The following is a 14,576-nucleotide window of genomic DNA, read 5'->3' as shown; positions in this document are numbered from 1 at the left end:
CGGCGGCGGGGCGGCTGGCGCAGGGTCTTCGGTGCAAGACTCACGACTCCGTCTTGCAGGCGAAGCTGCGGTACCGGTCGCGGGGGTCCCGCCGCGGGGCTGGCGGGGGGGCCGCGCCGCGCCGACCGGGGGTCCCGCCCACCGGCAGCGGAGCGGGGCCGGGGCCGCGGGGGGGCGGCCTGGAGGCAGCGCCCGCCCTCCCGCTGCCCCCCGCGCCCGCCCGGCACCGCACGGGTTAAATCGCCGCTCCCCGCCCGCGCCGCCTCTTCTTTGGCTGCTCGGCCTCCCCAGATTGACACCTTCCGCGGCGGCCGGCCCGGCTGGCCAATGGAAAGGCAGCTCCGCGCGCCCCACGTGGGGGCGGGCCGCTCCCGCGGCGCTCCCATTGGCTGGCGGCCGGGGCGATTGCCCGCACGGGCCAGGCCCCACGTGGAGCTGGCGCTGGCGCTCGTTCATTGATCGCGCTCCGCAGAGCGGCTGCCGCGGCGGCGGGGCGGGGGCGGGAGGGGAGGGGAGGGGCGGGGCGGGGCGGGGGCGCCGGCGCCGGCCCGGCCCGGCCCGGTGCGGTACGGTACGGTTCGGCCCGGCCCGCCCCAGTGCAGGGGCGCGCGCCTGGGTCCGGGGCCAGCAGCGCGGTAAGTCCCGTCCCGTCCCGTCCCGTCCCGTCCCGTCTCGTCTCGTCCCGTCCCGTCCCGTCCCGTCCCGGTTCGGTCTCCGCCGCGCCGGTTCGGGCTCACTCCGGGACTCCCGCTGGGCGGGGTCCGGCCCCGCTCGGGGCCTGGGGCGGCGGCGAGGCCGGTCCCTCCCCCGCGGCCGTACCTGCTGCGGGCGGCGGCGGGGCCATTGTCTGTGCGGCGCGGGGGGGAGCGGGGTCGGGCCGGGCCCGCGGCGGGGCCGGGGGCGGTGGAGCCCACGCTGGGGGCGGGCAGCCGGCGGGTGGTCCCTCAGTGCCCGGAAGGAGCCCCGGGGCCCCCCCCGGTCCCCGCGGGGATGCGGAGCGGCTGGGCCGGGGCGCGGCGGTGCGGGGGTCCCGGGCGTTGGCGGCCGCGGGGGAGCTGCGGGCAGGGCCGGTGCCCCGGGCCTCTGCCCTGCTCCGCTGTGGCTCCCGCAGGGCCCCGTGCCCTGGCCGGCAACGGGCAGCGCCGGGTGGTGACTCCCTGTCTCTCTCCCAGGGCCCGATCCGGAGCTGGGCAGCGTCCCCAGGCTCCCGTCCTGAGCCTGCATCGGGGCTCAGAGTGGCGAGAGGGATCCTGGGCCTGTCCGGTGCCAAAGATGTTCCCGCAGAACCGGCCCCCGGTGAGCCCGCGGCGTGGCCTCGTCCCCTCCAGGCCACGGGCGAGCACGTGGTGCTGTGGCAGCCGCGCCGGCCTGGCCCTTGGCAGGGCCTGTGTCCCCAGACCGAGCTCTCCGCCTGCCTCACCCCACGGGAGCGCGGGAGGTTTCGGCCTTGGCCTGGGAAGTTGTGCCGATGGCCTGTAATGCACTCGGGAGCATTGTCGCAGCTCTTCCCAAACTGATGCTGAACCCCAGAGCGGCGGGGATTTGGGTTTTAAGACATGCTAGAAGCTGGATCGCAGTCAGGGTGTGAGGGATGAGCGGGTGGGAAGCTCTGCCTCGTGGCACGTGGGCAAGGACAGACCCCCGCTGCTGGGGCTGGGCGGGAGAGCCGGGGGGGGTTGCACATTCTGCCTGCGTAGGCTTCGTGCTCTGTGCCACCCGTGGTTGTTAATCCTCCTCTTCTGGCTCAGTGGCTGAACCGATGCTGAAAAGGTGGAGAACAATTGCCCTCGGTGCCTGGCTGTAACCAGTATCTTCTGCAATAACTTTCTGCTGCCTCCTCCATGTGCCGCTCTCCCAGACGTGCCCGTAGCCTCTCCCCTGGGCGCGGGAAACCCCTGGGGGCCTCGCTGGGCCAGCAGCAGTGAACCTGGGGGTCCCCTCCTCTGCCTAGGCCCATCTCCAGGCTCCCTCTGCTGCCTCTGGAGCCGCTGTTGCTGCCAGTGCCATCCCCAGCACCCCACAGTCCCTCAAGCTGACTTACCCAGAGACCTTGGACCGCATCAAGGAGGAATTCCAGTTCCTGCAGAACCAATACCACAGGTGAGAAGCTGCCAGACCTTGCATGCCAGCAAGGTGCTGGGCACTTAACTGGCGCTGGCGAGAGGCGGGCTCCCCCTCAGCACTGGGCATCAGTGCGGACTGGCAGGAAGTGCAGTCCCGTGCTGCTGTGGGCACTGGTCCATCTGGAGGACGGCTGTGCCAAGCACCACCTTGGTAGCTTGAAATGACACTGTTGGAGGGGGAAACTTGCCCTCCTTCCAAAAGCCCTGGGATGAGGGTGCTGGCTTCCAGGGCCCGGCTTCTGGGCTGAGCTGGAGCCATCACTTAGCAGACCTGGAGTCCCTCTGATCCCCCTGCTGCTGGCCAGGATCACCTTCCCTTCCGTGCACAGTGCTGGGCAGAGCAAGGTTTGAAATGCAGCTCGGCTTTGCAGTGCGCGCACCATTTGGGAAGCAGATGCTGGGGAGGGGGTTAAAACTCCATGCAGATTGCTCCCTGATGCCTGGATCCCTTTCCTGTCCATCTCCTCTTTACCAGCCCCTTCCCACCCTCTTTCAGGTGGTTTTCTTGGCTTGTGCCGGGAGATGGGATTGAATCTGAGAGCAGGAGGCTGAAGCACGTGGTGCACTGGGAGGGCTCATGGTCTGTCCAGCCAGGGGGATCTTGTCTGTGGGGGAAGCAGGGGGTCTCTCCCTCTCTCTTCCTCTGTCTCTCTTTCTTCTCTTTATTTTTACAGCTTGAAGTTAGAATGTGAAAAGCTGGCAACAGAAAAAACAGAAATCCAGCGTCATTATGTCATGGTTAGTGAGCTCCACCTGAAAGAAGGAGAGCGGTGGGGGGTGTCTCCTCTGAACCATCAAAGGACACGCAACCCTGAGATGCTTTGGCTTCCACTTGCGTTTGGGTTGTGTGGCCAGGCCCTGAGATCTGGTTCCTGTGGCTGTTATTGTCTGGTTTTCCCCCAAAACAAGCCGTGGTGTTGGAGCAGGTCTCGCTGCCACAGCTCACGGTGGCGGAATGGTGGCAAAGCTGCTCCCATGCAGGATCCATGTTGGTTCTGCAGGCTGTGGCCGCATGCCACGGACACCTGTGCTCCTGGGCAAGGAGCTGGGGACTGTGTTCTCCTCCTGGCCTGGTCACAGCGTGGATGTTTGTGGCTGGACTGACCCTGCACGCCAGCGCCAGAGAGGACTTTCTGGTTGGGAGTCCCTCTGGGCTCCCCAGCCACACTGATGCTGCCTTCTCTCCCTTGTAGTACTACGAGATGTCCTACGGCCTGAACATAGAGATGCACAAACAGGTGAGTCTGGGTAGGACGAGAGCGTTGTGCTGGGTCCCCTGACCGTGCCTTGCCATCTGGGCCCTTCGGGGTCATCCCTTCACACAGAAAGTGGTCCAGGGAAGGCTGCGCTTGTGGGGGACGTGCTCCCTTCTCTGTGCTTTGGGAGCTCTGCCCTGCTCTGCGTCACGGTCTTGGCCTGTCTCCTCAGCACATGTGTGTGCTCCGGCTTGAGCTGCCGTTTGCTCACTGGGTTCAGGGAACGTGTTCCCAGCTGGGTCGCGATGCGCTCGTTGCAGTGGGGAGAGAGCAGCGGTGGAAGACTTGCGCTTGCATGAGCGGCCTCTTGGGGACCACTGTGGAGGAGACTGGCTCCCACGGGGCAAGGGGTGCTGCAGCATCGTGGCAGGGTGACGAGCTCTGGCTCGCTGCCTTTGCAACTGTCCAGTGCCAGCTGGCCCTGGGGGCAGCTTGCCTGGGGCCCAGGGCTGAGGAGCATCCTGAGGTAGGGAGGAGGGGGCTGGGGCATGGGTGCAGGCTGGGCTCCCCCAGGGCTCGGGGCTGCACATCCCCCCCTTGCTGCCTCCCCATCCCTCCCTTCCTCCCGCTGCGACACGCTCCGGGTCACCAGCTGCTCTGAGACAGAAGGTTTCTTCTCATCTATTTTTAAAGAGCCTGTGGAGGAGCCTGGCAGGGCGTGCTGCAGCCGCGGCCTCCTTCCTTCCCGCCGCGTGCCCTGCCACTGCCAACTGTTGCGCAGGAGCCGGCTCGGGCCGGTGGCATGGGGGTGCCGGCCCCCAGCACAGGGCTGGCTGATGGCCGCTCTCGCTGGCTTTGCACCCGCCGGGTGGGTGTTTCTGCTGCTCTCGTCGTTTCCCGTGGTGCGCCTTGCCCCATGCTGCCATCCCTGCTGCGCAAAGCCAGCCAAGAAGGAGGCGTGAAGCCGCCCTTGTGAGGGGCGACGCCGAGGGTCCACCCAGCCTGGCGCCCCCTCCCTGGAGGGCTGTGTGCTTCTCTCATCTGGCTGCCGGTTCTCCCCTGGCCCTTGCAGGCTCGTGTTTTCTGCTGGTCCCAGGTGCCGCTGGCTGCCTGCCAGCGAGCTGTCTGCGCTTTTAACAAGGGCCCGTAAGTCTGCTCTGACAGCCAGCGGCCATTGTGTAAAAAATGGGAACCGCCTGCGCGGGAGCCGTGGGTTATCGCTGCTGTGGGGAGATCGGGTCGCCGCCTCTTCTCCCCTCAAATCTGGCGCTGCTCATGGGCATGGGCAGGGGTCCTGACCGCTCTTGGCTGTCCTGGGATCCCCGAGGAAGCACTTGGCCCATCGCCGCTGGTGAAGGCAGGGTAGTGCCTTGGTGCGGTGCTGCCTCCGTCCCTGCTGTGCCCAGCCCAGCATCCCCTGGAGGCTCCCCAGGCGCCTGACTCCTGTGGTGCTGGTGTCAGCAGTGCTGGCATCGGCAAGGGCCAAGGCATGGGGTGGTTTTGCCCTGGGTTTGTTTGGAGGGAAATAGGGCTGGAGGACTGGTTGTGGTGGTGCAGCTCTCCAGGCAGCCACAGGCTCGGCAGGGGAGGCTCAAGACAGGAACAAGCAGGAGACGTTATTTTTTTATTGTTGTTTTGTTTTTGGCATGGAAGGGGCCTGTAGCTTTTTATAAAACCACCTCCCTGAATCTGCCTGGCCTTGGACTTGCTCACCGCGAGCCAGAGGGGAGGTGACAGTGCTGGTGGCTGGGGGGGCTGCAAACAGCATGATCATTTTTCATGCTGAGAGCGTTAAAGTGCCAGTAAATTGCACATTAACGAGTGCGAGTGAATTGGAGGCAGCTCTCCCCAAGGAGCTGCTGCCCATCAGTGCATTAGGGAAGAGAATCCATCACTGCTGGCCCCGGGAGACAGCTAAATCCTTCCCAGAACTGCTGGCTGCCAAATCTTCTTGCTCCCCCCGCTTTCTTTCTTTTCTTTTCTTTCTCTTTTTTCCTCCCTCGGAAGGGGAAGCAAGGGCGGGTGCTGGATTGTTTCTGCTCTCTGTGGGTCTGGCAAAAACGGGTTGGTGGCTGCTCCGGAGGGTGGCACAGGGTGTCCCTGGGTCTGTGTCCCCACACCAGGTGGGCAGTGCTGTGGCCCCTCACCCTGGCACTGTGGCGCCTGTGCCAGCTGGGCACGGGAGACAAGCAGGGAGATCCGGGACTAAGCTCTGTCCCTGGCTGTTGGGGCCCTTCAGCCCTGGTCTCCTCCTGGGGCTGACAAGAGGGTCTGGGTTTGACCCCCTCCTCTCAGCCCCATGCTGGCTCTGTAACGCTGTCATCCTCCTCACCAGGGTGGGCAGGGAGCTCCTCGGAGCTTGAGACAGCACCTTACCTGGACCCTGCGTGCCCGGGGCACCTCCTGTCTGTCCAGGAGCGGAGGATGCCTGGGTTTAGGGAGAGCTGCTGATCTCTGCCCCCTCTCTGCTGCTGAGGTGGGGTGGGGTCCCCAGCTCTGCACAATGAGGAGCAGTGTGGGCGTCTCCGCTGTTGCCTTGAGCCGTATCTGCTCTCCTGGCTGTCACTCACTGGTGCTTGGGGCAGGGGCCTGATCCTGCAACCCCTGGGGGGTCTCCCCAGGGATGTATCTGTGGGGCTGGGGATGGTTTAGTGTCTGTGCTCGCCCCCCAGCATGGGGCCAGCGGGGGCTCTGCCCTGGCTGTGGGGTGCCATGGGAGCGTGGCACAGCACAGCATGCTGCCTCTCTTCCTCCCTGTGCTGCTCCCGTGCTCAGCGCTTCTGATTGCCTGTGGCACTCAAGTGTTGCGGAAAAACAGCAGCTGGAAAGAGAGCACCTCTCCAGGGCTTCCTGCGGGCTGGGAGAGTAGCAATTAGTGGTTGTGGTGTTGGCAGGAGGCTGTGCAGAGGGCGGAGGGGAGTCGGCCGGGGCCATGAGCCGTGGGGCTGGGGGCTTTCTTGGGGGTGGCCCTTGGTGGCATGGGCCATGGGGCTCCCTGTCCGTGGCAGGGAGGAGGCGAGAGCCATGCTGGGGCTCTCAGGGTAGGGGTGGAAGATGCTGGGCTCATGTTTTTGGAGGGGGTGACGTTAGGAAGGAGAGTTTTCTTGGTCCCCCCCGAGGTGTTTCTGCTCTTTGGTGCTGAGCAGCAGCGCTTGGGGCCAAGCGCCAGCACCCTGTGGTGGCTTGGGTGGCAATGGGGAGGGGGCGTCTGCCTGCCTGGGGAGCACCCTTGGCAGGAAGGGTCTCCTGCCGAGTCGGGGCTGCTCAGTGCGGGAGCAACTCTGCCCCTTGCCCTGATGGGCACTGCTTTTCTTCTGCCAGACGGAGATTGCGAAGCGGCTCAACGTGATCTGCGCTCAGCTCATCCCGTTCCTGTCTCAGGAGGTGGGTGAGCCCTTCGGCCCCGACCAGGTGTGCAGACCTCCCTTCAGGGCACAGAGAGCGTCCCTGCTGGGGGACCCAGGCCCTGCGCTTTGGGCTGGGCTGGGGGGGGCTGGCTTTGCCCTGTCCCCTGAAGAAACAAGACTGCTGTAGCCCTGCTTGCCGCAGGAGTCGGCGGGGGCATCGCCTGGCGCTGACACGCTCATCTCTCCCTGCAGCACCAGCAGCAGGTGGTCCAGGCCGTGGAGCGTGCGAAGCAGGTGACTATGACCGACCTGAACGCGGCGATTGGGGTACGTCAACCCTCTACCCACCCCTTCCCACCGCCCCCCGGCTGGGGGTGCTGGGCTCCTGCAGGCAATGGTGTCTCCCGGGGCTGGAGACCTGTCCTGCCCTGAGCACGCAGGGGTCGGCTGCAGCCCTCTGCTCCATTGCCTTCTCTCTCCCATGGCTGAGTCAGGGGGAGGAGGGGGACAAGCCAGGCTGGTTTGGGGGGCTGCCAGCAGTACTTGGGGTGGAGGAGATGCTGCTGCTGCTGCAGCAGTGCCAAAGCAGGGTGTGGGGGTGATGGCTGGTGCATGTCACTGTGTCCTGATGTCTTGTGGCCTGGGTGGAGGGGGGGGTTGCCACCATCCACACACCTCAGTTATTCCCTCAAGACCACAGTGGTACGGTGGTATGGATACAGGTAGGGTCCCCCATCCATATGGATACGAGTAGGGTCCCCCAGCTGTCCCAGTAGCTCCTGTCACAGAGTGGGAGGAGGCGGTGGGAGGGACGTGATGGCTCCACAGCTTAGCTGGGGGCACCCTGGGAGCGTGCCCTGCCCTTCCTCACCCAGCTCCTTATCCCTGGGCTGACCCAGGGCTGCCGGTGGGGAGGAGCAGCCTTTCCGTCCCCCCTGCCCAGTGGCTGTCCTGACTCGGCCCTTTGGCTCTGCTTTCTCCTCCTGCTCCTCTCCAGCACCAGCTCCAGACCCAGCACCTCTCACACCACGCTCCCCCCATCCCGCTGACTCCCCACCCCTCCGGGATGCAGCCCACTGGCCTCGCAGGCATCGGCAGCACCTCGGGGCTGCTGGCACTCTCGGGGGCGCTGGGGGCTCAGGCCCAGCTCCTCGCCAAAGATGACCGAGGAGTCCACGACACCGAGCCCAGGGGTGAGCGTGGGGGGACAGGAGCCAGGGGGGAGTCTGGTGTGACCCTCCTGGCAGCAGGCAAATCTGGGAATGGGTGGTGCTGGGCCCCAGGGCTGCTTCTACTCCCCGTGCCCTTCCCGCTTGGGCACTTCCCTGGGGTGGGGGCCAGGGCTGGGTGGGAGCCAGCTTGTCCGTGCCTCGGGGCTCCCAACCAGGCTGGCGGAGCAGGGGGCTTGCCATCTGGGAGGGGTTTGGGTGCGGGATGTCCCCCACTGAGCAGCACCTCCTGGGAGGGCAGTGGGGTGGGCTGAGAGGGGGGTCATCCCTGATGGGGGCCTGGGACCACCCTGCTGCTGTAGTACTGGCCCAGCCCTGCCACGAGCACCCTGGCACCTGCGGGAGGAGTGGGCGGCTTTCCTGGGGGGCTCTCGGCAGTGGCACAGCATGTCCCTCCTTCCCTCCTTCTCCTGCTGCTCCGCGTTGCCACGGTGACAGAGCGAGACCCCGGCCCCGTAAGTGCCTTTTCCTTCTCTTGCACTGTTTCCCTCTGGCTGTGCAGGCTCCATCTGGGACCCCGGGAGCGGGTGGCTGCGTGGGGGACAGGTCCTTGGGTCCTGCTCCCTGGCTGAGGCCCCGCTGCCAGCACACCCGGGTGAGAGCGGGTGGGTGCTCTTCCCATGGGTTCCCCTTCCCCACATCACGTGGGCAAACCATACTATCCCCCCACACAGTGTCCCCCTCCTCACTCCTTTGGCAAGAGCTGAAGCCTGAGCTGGCAGCACAGGGGGCCGCACTGGGGCCCTCCATGCCCTGGAAGCCGGCTGCAGCCCCACATTGGCGCTGCCTGTCCTGGGAGCTGGGCACAGTGGCTTGCGGCCCCTAATGCTGCGTCCCCCTGCCCCAGAGCTCCCTGGCACTGCCCAATGGTGAACGGGCACGAGCCATCTCCGAGTACCTGAGCAGCAGCAAGAAGAGGAAGGTGGAGGAGAAGGACTTTGTTACAGACTATGTGAGCCCAGGGAAGGGTGGCTGGAGGGCTTGGGGCATCCCTATCCCCTCCTGTCGGGCGATGAGCGGAGCTGCCCGCACCTCCGGCACTTCCCAGGCAGGAGCGAGGGCAGCCTCAGCTCCTTCAGCTCCAACCATCCTCTGCGTTTCAGGGCAGCGACGCAGACAAAAGCGAAGACAACTTGGTGGTGGATGAGGTCAGTGTGCTGGGGGCTGGGGTTGGTGTGCACTGCCCATCCCTCTGCCTAAGTGGGGGGCTAACAGGCTGTTACAGACAGAGACGGGCAGCACGGGGAGGTGGCGGTGGGACCCCTGAGTCACGTTCACTGGCCATCGCTGATGGCAGTGATGAGCCCCTGGATCTAGGATCCCAGCCTGGCCCTCAGTCGAGCTACCAGCTCACCATGGTCTGGGATGTCCCCCCACTCCTGCCTGCTCTGCTGCCTGCTGATTTCCCTCCCCCCCAGGACCCCTCTTCCCCGCACAGTGTCCACTCCTACTCGTCCCGGGAGAACGGGGTGGAGAAGGTCCCACTGGGGAGGAAGGAAGCCGTACCACTCAGCCCGACCTCCATGGCCTCCTCGAGCAGCACGTCCCCGTCGCGGAGCAAGGATGCACCCATGGTACATGCACTGTGTGGGGCAGCCAGGGTGCTTTGCTCGGGGGTTGTGCTCGCGTCCTTGCTGCCAGAGCTGCTGGATGTGGGTCCATCTGCCTCTAAACCCACGGGGTAAAGGCAATGCTGGGGGAACAGGGTGGGGTTCTGCTCTGTTAGATCCCCTCTCGTGTCCCATCCTGCACACCCTGCAGTGCTGGCTGGGCTGGGCTGGGCTGCCATCAGGGGTGAAGAACAGGGACCAGCTTGCTGGGGCAGACCTGAGGAGACCCCCTGGCAGGGCAGGAGCACGGCTGTCAGATATTCCCACTCTGTTCCTGGCAGGTGGAGAAGGCAGGGACACCCAGCCTGAAGTCCAGCACCCCCACCTCTCAGGGTGACGCCGCGGCCCCAGGCTCCAGCAGTGCCCAGCAGTTTCGCCCCGCTGCCACCAAGGCCCCTGTGGACCCACTGGGTGAGCTTGGCCCTGCCAGGGCCTGGGTGGGCGGCTCTGGTCCCACCAGCTCCTGTGAGGACAGACCCTGGGGCCCGTCCCTTCATGCCACCTCTCACCCAGCAGCCCTGGGCCTGAGGAACCCGCTGGGAGTGCAGAGCGCCTACTCGGCTGCCTTCGGCATGGCCCACCCCACGGTTAACGGGGACATGGCCGGGACCGGTGCCTATGCCAGCCTCCACCTCATGTCCCCACAGCTCAATGGGGCTGCGGCCACCGTGGGAGCCGGCAGCTACGGGCGCTCCCCCCTGGTGCGTGAGCCTCTTCCCTGCGGGGCCCTGGGGGCCATTGCGCGCGAGCTGCTCTCACCCACTGTCCCCTCCAGGTGGGCTACGATCCGCACCCCCACATGCGCGTCCCAGGGCTGGCGGCTGGCATGCAAGTGGGGACCTCAGGGAAACCGTAAGTGGGGCTGTGCTGGGGGCTGTGCTGGGGGCAGGGGACGAGGAGTCCTGCAGGGCTTAAGCTGGGAGGTGCAGGTGGGCCAGGGACAGCTGGGATGAGGAGCACAGCCTTGGCAGGGGGCACCCGTTCCGAGCAGTGGCAGGCTGTTGCATGCCTGGCCAGGCTTCACCAGGCGCCACTCTGCTCACGGCTCTGACTCCAAACCCTGCTGCATGTGTTGTGCGTGCTGGGTTTGATGTGGCACTGGCCGCTCTCCACATGGGATCTTTAGATGGTTCTCACTGATCTGTCCTCTTCCAGCGCCTATTCCTTCCATGTCAGCGCTGACGGGCAGATGCAACCGGTGCCTTTCCCACCCGACGCCCTCATCGGCTCCGGCATCCCCCGCCATGCACGGCAGCTCCACACCCTGACCCATGGTGAGGTGGTCTGTGCCGTCACCATCAGCAACTCCACGCGACATGTCTACACTGGGGGCAAGGGCTGCGTGAAGGTGTGGGACGTGGGGCAGCCGGGCACCAAGACAGCCGTGGCTCAGCTGGACTGTTTGGTAAGGAGGGGCGCGCCGCTTCTCTGGCACAGCTTGTTTTCTTGTTTCCGTGCACTGTGCCATTGTGCTGTGGTGAAGATGGGGTCTGGGGATGCATTGGGGACCTCAGAGGTGCAGGGGGTGTCTGAAAACGATGATGTGCACTGAGGAGAGTCTCCATGTGCGTTTCTAAGCAGCAGCAGTGTGGGGCTGCTGGGGAGGGATGGTGGCTCCATGCTGCCAGTATGCTCCCCTGCACCGCTCTGTCTCTTCTGAGCATCCCAAGCCGTTGGGGGGCTTTTACACATACACACCCCCCCTTGGCACTGCTTTGTTTGACAGCACCTGCCCTAAGACGAGCCTTTGCCAGTGTCAACCCCCTGGCCAGATACTTCGTACGGGCCAGAATCGCATGGGCTGAAGCATCACTTGGATTCAGCTCTGTGCTTCTTTCTGCTTTTGCTTGTGTGAGTTTGGCTAGAGGGAGAACTCCTATTTCTTTTAAAAATAAATGAGATGGACTGTCAGACCACAGCAACTCACCAGAGCCAAGCTGGAGGCACAGCCATCACCTGAGAGTATTTTTAACCTGTGTTCTTCGAGATTTTTTTTTTTTTTTTAAATGGGCTGCTGGAATTGGAGTCCCTGTGCCTGCTTTGAACAACCCAAACCCAAGTCCTCTCCTCGATATGCTGGCCTTGGGGCCTGGGCAGCCTGACAAATATTATTCCTGGACGATGCTGACCTTGAAGATACAGATGCATAAACAAGGAAATGACTGAGTCATGATAATTTCAAGCTGCATCAGAAATTCGGGAGTGGGGGAAAATGGTGTTTTAGTGCTCAGAGTCGTGGGCTGTGGCAGCCTTGTTGGAGCTGCCTCCCTGGCTGCTCCTCATCTCCTCCAGGACTGGCCATGTCTGTCGGGCAGCTGCTGGCAGGGGTACTGTGGGGCGAGGGTGTCCCCAGGGCCGTTCATAGGGCAGTAACAGACTGAGGGGCTCCTGTGGGGGCCAGCCAGGGCGACCGCTCTGGGCACGGGACAAGGTGGGCTGCACAGCCACCCCTGCCCCAGCCCCACTGTTCTGGGGAGGGTGGCTGTGGGTCTGCCCCGCTGCTGCTGCTCCTGCCCTTGGGACAAGCTGCTGGCCCCGGGGTGACGAGGCAGTCTGGGATGGGTGCAGAAGGGCTGGAAGGCAAGGGGTTAATGGGGTCCTCCCTCCTGCACCCCAGAACCGTGACAACTACATCCGCTCCTGCAAGCTGCTCCCCGATGGCCGGAGCCTGATTGTGGGGGGGGAGGCCAGCACCCTCTCCATCTGGGACCTGGCGGCCCCCACGCCACGTATCAAGGCTGAGCTCACCTCCTCTGCCCCCGCCTGCTACGCCCTGGCCATCAGCCCCGATGCCAAAGTCTGCTTCTCCTGCTGCAGTGACGGCAACATCGTGGTGTGGGACCTGCAGAACCAGACCCTGGTCAGGTGAGTATGGGCAGGGCTGCTCGGGCCTCCTCCGGCCAGGAACCGCTCGGTCCCCTCCAGGGCATCCCCACCCCTCCCTGTGGCCATGGGACAGTCCCTGTCCTTGCAGCAGAGATCTCCCACTCCTCACTGCTGGGTGCCGGCCCAGTGCGCGCTCTGTGCTGCAGATGCTGGCAGCCCTGATGGCCGTGCCCTTGCCTTTTCCCCCCCCCCCTCTTTCCCAGGCAATTTCAAGGCCACACAGATGGTGCCAGCTGCATCGACATCTCTAATGATGGCACCAAGCTGTGGACAGGGGGGCTGGACAATACAGTGCGGTGCTGGGACCTGCGGGAGGGGCGTCAGCTGCAGCAGCACGACTTCAGCTCCCAGGTAGGGGCTGGGGCCGGCTGGGAGCACTGTTGGGCTGGCCGGGACCTGCCAGGCTGCTGCCTGACCCTGTCTCTCCCCCCAGATCTTCTCCCTGGGGTACTGCCCGACGGGAGAGTGGCTGGCGGTGGGCATGGAGAGCAGCAACGTGGAGATCCTGCACGTGACCAAACCAGACAAGTACCAGCTGCACCTCCATGAGAGCTGTGTCCTCTCCCTCAAATTTGCTTCTTGCGGTAGGCATGTCTGTCCCAGTCCTGTAGCTCTGGAGGCTCGTGGATGCAGTCTCTCCTGACTGTGTGTGCCAGGGCTCATAGTACTGGGGGCAAGCACTGGCTCTGGTAGCCAGCCTGGTCCTCTGTGGATGTAAGTGGTATTTCTCAGAGAAGGGGCATCTGTCCCTCTTGGAGCAACACCCATGGCTATGCTCAGCTCTGTTCTCTCAGGACTCCCCTTTGTGTTCCTTAAAACAGCCCCTTGGCTAAGGAGTGATAGAGATGTGGCCTTCCAGTCCCCACCTTGTGTTACACAACCTGGGCACAGTTTACTGCAGGAATCCAGTGGGTGGGCCTGGTTTGGTGACACGATGCTCTTTGTCCCTTCTGTCCCTCCTACAGGGAAATGGTTCGTGAGCACAGGGAAGGACAACCTGCTGAACGCCTGGCGGACGCCCTATGGAGCCAGCATCTTCCAGGTGGGGGGTGTGGGCAGCTGTTGGGGTCAGGGTTAGTGGGAGGTATTCCTCTGGGTGAGGTTGCCCAGAGCTGGGACTGCTCAGTAGAACCCAGCTGCAAATGTATCTTAGCAATAACAAGCCTCATAAACAAACTTGTCTCTGCAGCCTCCCCAGGCACAACTTGGGGCCCCAAGTCCCATGGGGTGGGACTGGGACCTTGCTCTGGGGCTGCTTCTTGCACTTACCCCCCCCTCCACCCTCCTCTCTCCAGTCAAAGGAAACCTCCTCTGTCCTCAGCTGCGATGTCTCCACGGATGACCAGTTCATTGTGACTGGCTCAGGGGACAAGAAAGCTACGGTTTACGAGGTCATTTACTGAGAGTGAGAGAGGTGCCAACTGCCGGGAGGGCCCATGCCACGTGGACAGGCAGATGTCCACGTGCACAGATGAATGGACTCTACCTGCTCTGCTGCTGACTTCCCAAAGACTGTGCAGCCTGTGGCTGGGGCATCCGAGCCAGAGGAAAGCGGCGAGGGGTGGAGGTGGCCCTGGGACCATGGCCAGGCGTCATGCTGGGCTGGGAGGTGGCGGCTGCTGCTCGCAGTGAATTTCCTGGGGACTTTCTCCTTGTTTTGTTCTTTATTTGTTGATTTGTTTCTAAATCTGGACTGGGGGAATTGGGTGGGGGGGTGTGGTCTGGCATTGTTAGAGCTTTTTTGTTTTGGTTTTGTTTTTTTGGTTTTTTTTTTAACTTTTTGCTGGGTTTTGGTTTTTTTTGTTAAGGCTCTGGGCCAGGCTGGGGAAGATGGGCTCTGTCCTCGTCTTCCTCTGTGCCTCCTAGGATGTATTTAATAATAAAAAAAAACCCCAAAAAGCAGAGTTGTGCGTTGTCCTGGGCAGCAGCCTGGGTGCTCTGTGGCAGTGGGATGGAGCCAGGTGAGGCTGGGGGAGGCTGGGGCAGTAGCATCGTCCCTTTTGGCTGCCATAGATCACTGCTCCTTTCCCTTTCCTGCATTGGGGCAGGTTTGCTGGCACTCTCCACTGCCTGCAGTCTATCCACTCAGCCCTGCAGTGGTCCTGTGCACAGTGGAGGGCAGCCTGGGGCTGGACCACTGCTGACCCTGAGGGGAAGGATGCGTGACGGCGGCTGCTGTGTATTA

General features: G+C 63.8%; 1 protein-coding gene across 10 annotated transcripts; it reads left to right on the top strand.

Annotated features, from left to right (window-relative positions):
- Window positions 1–523: 523 nt before the first annotated feature.
- LOC104016269 (TLE family member 6, subcortical maternal complex member) lies at window positions 524–14,083 on the top strand. 10 transcript variants are annotated; one of them, XM_087769153.1, is made up of 21 exons: window positions 524–635; window positions 1,173–1,296; window positions 1,952–2,100; window positions 2,798–2,861; window positions 3,317–3,361; window positions 6,641–6,703; window positions 6,919–6,960; window positions 7,664–7,859; window positions 8,334–8,350; window positions 8,743–8,847; window positions 8,999–9,043; window positions 9,314–9,469; window positions 9,787–9,916; window positions 10,019–10,206; window positions 10,281–10,357; window positions 10,661–10,910; window positions 12,123–12,370; window positions 12,595–12,742; window positions 12,825–12,975; window positions 13,357–13,433; window positions 13,687–14,083. In XM_087769153.1, the coding sequence occupies exons 2-21, from the start codon at window positions 1,273–1,275 to the stop codon at window positions 13,792–13,794; spliced, it is 2,283 nt and encodes a 760-aa protein (XP_087625279.1). In that variant the 5' UTR covers window positions 524–635; window positions 1,173–1,272; the 3' UTR covers window positions 13,795–14,083. The 10 variants fall into 10 exon arrangements, with proteins under 10 accessions (XP_087625279.1, XP_087625277.1, XP_087625278.1 ...); XM_087769151.1 differs by having other exon boundaries at window positions 6,919–6,993; window positions 10,022–10,206; XM_087769152.1 differs by having other exon boundaries at window positions 6,641–6,730.
- Window positions 14,084–14,576: the final 493 nt, after the last annotated feature.

The sequence above is a fragment of the Nipponia nippon genome, unplaced genomic scaffold, assembly GCF_047370975.1.
Source record: "Nipponia nippon isolate SJK-2023a ecotype South Korea unplaced genomic scaffold, ASM4737097v1 scaffold_31, whole genome shotgun sequence".
In the NCBI taxonomy this organism is placed as follows: Eukaryota; Metazoa; Chordata; class Aves; order Pelecaniformes; family Threskiornithidae; genus Nipponia; species Nipponia nippon.
The sequence above is the reverse complement of the archived record's forward strand: the minus strand, read 5'-3'. Positions and strand labels throughout refer to the sequence as shown.

Coding starts and splice junctions, on each gene's coding strand:
- LOC104016269 (XM_087769148.1), top strand. CDS start 1,273: ATGTTCCCGCAGAACCGGCCCCCG. Junction 6,704..6,918: donor TCCCGTTCCTGTCTCAGGAG/GTGGGTGAGCCC, acceptor CTCTCCCTGCAG/CACCAGCAGCAGGTGGTCCA. Junction 12,976..13,356: donor CCTCAAATTTGCTTCTTGCG/GTAGGCATGTCT, acceptor TCCCTCCTACAG/GGAAATGGTTCGTGAGCACA.